The sequence below is a fragment of the Henckelia pumila genome, chromosome 3 (genome assembly GCF_033568475.1).
Source record: "Henckelia pumila isolate YLH828 chromosome 3, ASM3356847v2, whole genome shotgun sequence".
NCBI classification, from domain to species: domain Eukaryota; kingdom Viridiplantae; phylum Streptophyta; class Magnoliopsida; order Lamiales; family Gesneriaceae; genus Henckelia; species Henckelia pumila.
In genome coordinates this window covers 32,918,482-32,923,329 of record NC_133122.1, presented here as the reverse complement: position 1 = coordinate 32,923,329, position 4,848 = coordinate 32,918,482, and the positions used below count along the sequence as shown (strand labels likewise).

Genomic DNA, 4,848 nt, shown 5'->3' with positions numbered 1-4,848 from the left:
GTAAATTGGGATGATAAAGAAGAATCATGAAAAGGTAATTTATGACTTTTATTGCACTTGCAAGAATTACAATTAAACTGACGCAACGGAGAATTAAAGGACGACAACGATTTTGACACCACTAATTGACGCAGGACTCGATCAGACGGATGACCTAAATGATGATGCCAGACAGGCAGAGACACAACAGAGGAAGTAAAAGCCAGTGGTGATGACGATGGACACTCAGACCAGGAGTAGACATCGTCTTTAAGTGGACCTTGATGGAGTATTGCCCCGGTGCGACGGTCCTTCACCTAAAAAGCAGAGGAAGAGAAAACAACCAAGACGTCATTAGATTTACAAAGTTTTGAAACTGATAAAAGATTTTTCGTAATGGACGGCACACATAAGGCATGGGTAAAGTGAAGAGAAGCAGGGTTAAAGGGCGGTGAGAGACAACCTGTGTGGGTGATTGGAAGACCAGTGTCATCACCAATAATGACACCATCAGAACCTACGTAAGGGTCATGAAGGGAAAAATTTGCAAGATCAGAGGCCACATGATGAGTTGCGCCGGAGTCAAGGATCCAGTCAGACGGAGAAGGTGAGGAAAGAGAGTAAGCAGCGGGTGAAGGAGATGGACCAGATGCAGAATACGAGTACCCAGAGGATGCTGCAGGTCCTGGAAGATAAGTAAAATCCGGGCAGCATTTAGCGGAATGCCCCTGACGACCGCAAAGCTGGCAGCGCCCAAGATAGGGGCAGGGAACACGCTGGCCATTCGCCGATGGGTAGGATGGCGGCGGCGGACGTGAAGCCCAACCTCCCGGTTAGCGGACGTGTTGGGGAGACGGGACGGATGGAGACGAGAAGGGCGACGGACGGTGGTAGGTGCCACCCGAACGGGAAGATGTGTTGGCGGTGGCCGGAAGGGTGAGCTGAGTGTCCCGACGAGCAGTAAGATGCGCTTCATAATTGAGGAGTTTATCATGCAGTTCCTCAAACGAGATGGCAGAGTCACGAGCCTGAATAGCATGAGCAAGTTCTTTATAATCATCATCCAGACCATGAAGAACTTTGATCGTAAGATCCTCGATGTCAACTGGTGAGTTCATGAGAGCCAGTTCATCAGCTTTGGATTTTATGAACTGCATGAATTCGGTTATGGACTGAGAACCCTTAACAGGATTGCGAAGTTGCGTCTTTAACTGAGTTATGCGGCCACGGGATGGCTTGCCATAAGTGAGTGTGATGGTATTCCAAGCGTCTGCAGATGTTTCGGCAGTTGCAATAAACGGAATCAATGAGGGAGTCATTGATCCAATGATAATATTCAAAATCAGTTGATCCTGGCGGATCCAGGCGGTGTACGCAGGATTTGGTATGGTAGAGGTGGCGGTGGTGATGAGCTTGGGTGGACAGGGATGAGAACTATCAACAAATCCAAGCAGATCATGACCAGTAAGAAGGGTCGTGAACTGCAGTCGCCACGAGAGAAAGTTGGAGGAGGTGAGCTTCAAGGGCGCTTGAGCAGCAGCATTGAAGGAGACCGGAGTAACAGCGGGATTGGTGGTGTTTGCCATGGGAAACGGCGGCGGTTGGCGCGGCGGAGAGGGAGGGCGGCGGCGGCTACGTGTAGTAGGGTTAGGAAAATTTTATTGGCGTATGCCAGAGGGCTTTGATACCATGTAGAAACTAATGAAATAATATTTCTCTGATATATTTCCAAGAATGAATACAAGAATGTTTATATACAACTAGAAGACCTAAGAGATAAAAGAAAAATTATAATTACAAAATATACACAAGATAATATAGAATATATTTCAAGATATAGAATATATTCCAATACTTAATTGGTTCAGATTGGATGTACATGAGTTTGTGAATTGGATGTACATGAGTTTGTGAAAGAGACCAACAAAGTCCTGGTAAGAAGTAATTGTAGAAAAATGGTATCTCGTGAGGGGAGGGGTCTTGCCAGATTCTAGAGGACATGTGTTGCTGGCTTTGGAGATGTTACAACTTACAAGACGGCATGAATCTTGAGGCAATGTGCCAAAAACTGCATCATAGCCCTTGGATCATATGATTCATGTGTCACTCAAGATGCACGCAGCATAGTGTGCACCCTCTAAAATCTCGTCTCCTCGGTTTCTTGGCAGGCTTAGGTGTGATATTCCTGTTCCACATGGAAAAAATAAAACGTTTAAAATGAGTTTATAATGGGATACAATGAACTTCTTTTTCAACTTGGCTTAATCATTTTCGTAAAGCGAAGACGAATACAAAGTAGTTGCTATAGAGGCACAATGTGCAGGCGCGGGCCTGGGCATGGAGCGTGACACTAGGAGCTCGGGAGGGGCCATGTTTCGGTCCAACACACGATCTCATGGTCGAGGCTACACATGGGCTTGGTAGGTTGTCTGAGACGACGGTTGAACGCTGAAGGTGCAGGCACCCCTTGTGCCTAGAAACCGTGATTAGACGTCTGGATCTAGGCCCTCGTTCCTCAAGGTATAGTGGCTTAGCAAACTGGGCCTTCTTGAACAAACAGAATGACAACTTTATGTGGGGAGGGGTCCCCATCAAGATCATATTCTTACCAAACTGGCACTTCTTGGACAGATGCAATAATAATTTTATGGGGGAGGGTCCCCATCGAGATCATGTCTTAAAACAACATATTGTTGCTTCCTGCCTGGTTTTCTGTTTGAAACTTAATTTTGTCCATAAAAGATACGGCAAGTTTGTTAGTTTAACAATTAATTGGCATCCATCCAAAACAACCTACTCAATTTGCTAGAAAGATCTGTTGTATTGTCTTGTAAAGCCATTTACAAGAATCCAAGATCTAAACAGAGTGTCATGACTCAAGGGCCAAGGCCATTGCGAACTTGAATGGAAGTGTATGCAGTATAATGTTAAAGAAACTCAGTCCCATTTATGCATAAACTTCAAGTTTCTCTGTATGCCCTTTAAATAAGGACATATAGGAAAAATATATATGTCACCATCATAAACACAGAACATATCCTTACAAGCAATCACCTTAAACAGACATAACAATGGAAAAATAAAAAAAAGAACACTAAACTAAGATGCAAAAACAACAACGGGTTGTTGATCGAAGTTCATTCAAGCGCGTAAGCTCGTAAAATCACGATTCTTGATAGATTTTGTTCCACTTCAAGTTGGTTTGATACCTTGAAACATCAGATACCATAGCGATTGATCCCCATAATCAAAACCATGATTCTCACTGTTATCATAAGCATGAAAGGGGCTCACTTTCGGGCTCAGCCCAAACCTATCTATCGGCCCAGAAACAGCTGGGCTTCTGCATATAAAGCCCATTCTCTCCCTCCCTTTTCCCTCCATAGGCCTGGTAACAAGTGGGCTACAATTTGGGTACCAAAGCCTCTCTTGAATCTTGCCATTGATCGGCCCAGATCCACTCATGCTCTTGCTTGTCACCAAGAACTTCTCTTGCTGCACCCTCCTTTCCAAAGGTCCCGATCTCATGATATTCAAGTGGATTCTTCCCTTCTCTTTCCCGCCGCCGTCCATCCTCCGCCGTGAACCGTTGCACGGTGTTCGATAAGGCGAGAACCCGGAGGAGACCGGATACTGCGGCGGGTTTTTGTTAGCACCAGCACCCCACTTCACAATGTTGCTTGTGAAGAGATTCTTGGCATTTTTCATGGCCAAGATGATCCTCGAGATCCCATTAGGCTTCCCTCTCAACTCCTTGAGAGCGAGCTTGATTATTTCGAGTCGGTGTTTCGCAACGTTGATGCCGATGCTTTGAAGGAACTCGTGGTTGAAGTAGGCTAGATCATCTTCTTGAAGCTCATTTCGGATGAAGTTTAGAGCATACTCGTATACTAGTGTGGGTTCGAGGCTTGATTTCGACAACCAAGAGTGCCAATCCATGGATAGATAGATAGATAGATATTACAACTTGCACTTTTTTTTGCTTTTTGGCTTATATTTTGTCTACTAGTGTTCCAAGTTTGAGGCTTATATATAACGCAAGAAGAAATGGGAAAAAGGTGTTAGGAGTGGAGACATAGTGGCTTTTACTTGGGAGGCTCGAGAATATTGCTTTGTGTATTAATAAAGAATTGGTTATGTTTCAAGTGTTCAAGTTGGTGTGTATGTGAACTTTTGGTTATAGGTTCGATTCTCCATGTCAACACCTTTTTGGACTAGCCACATAGCTTGTCTAGTGTGGTTTACCTGACTAGCCTAGTTTACAGGCTATTGCGTTAGTCCAGAGATTTACCCATAGTGTACCGAAAGATAACGGCTGCGGGTTCTTACGTCACAAAAAAAATGGTTATAACATGTTGGGGAAAAATAAGATAAAACAAATTTCTAAAAAAACATACGAATTATTTAAATTTGGACTTGGGGTGGGTTTTAATGATTAATATAGACTTCTTCAAATTAAATTTATTAGTTTGATAGTTTAATATTGACTTCATATGTAGCAAGATTATTTCTCATCCTACTTAAATTCGAATTCTGATTAATTTAAGTACAAATTATAAAGTTTTTGATAAAATTCAGGCTTTTTAGGGGCTTGGAAGTTGGAACTTTGTAAATGAATGTGGTGGGTATGAGTACTTTATTTTTTTTATTTTTATGTTCTCACTTTATGGAATTCAAAAAGGTGGTTGGGAGGATCATGGGCAATTTGTCCTTTTGAAATGGACTTCAATAACTATTTATTTTTCTTGTTATAACGAATGGATCAATGGGTTTTAATGCGGGCCTAATTGTTTGGTGTGAATTTTAATAGACCAACTAAATTTGCATTGAATCTCATTAAATTATGGAAGTCTGCCTCAATATTTTGGT

The 4,848-nt window shown here is 42.8% G+C and overlaps 1 protein-coding gene across 1 annotated transcript; it reads right to left on the bottom strand.

Annotated features, from left to right (window-relative positions):
* Positions 1 to 3,029: 3,029 nt before the first annotated feature.
* LOC140888414 (uncharacterized) lies at positions 3,030 to 3,918 on the bottom strand. The gene is made up of 2 exons (XM_073296090.1): positions 3,206 to 3,918; positions 3,030 to 3,033 (listed from the first exon to the last, which is right to left on the bottom strand). Exons 1-2 carry the CDS (start codon positions 3,916 to 3,918, stop codon positions 3,030 to 3,032), a joined length of 717 nt encoding a protein of 238 aa, XP_073152191.1.
* Positions 3,919 to 4,848: the final 930 nt, after the last annotated feature.

Excerpts from the sequence above, each read along its gene's own strand:
- LOC140888414 (XM_073296090.1), bottom strand. The coding sequence starts at position 3,918 with ATGGATTGGCACTCTTGGTTGTCGAAATCAAGCCTCGAACCCACACTA.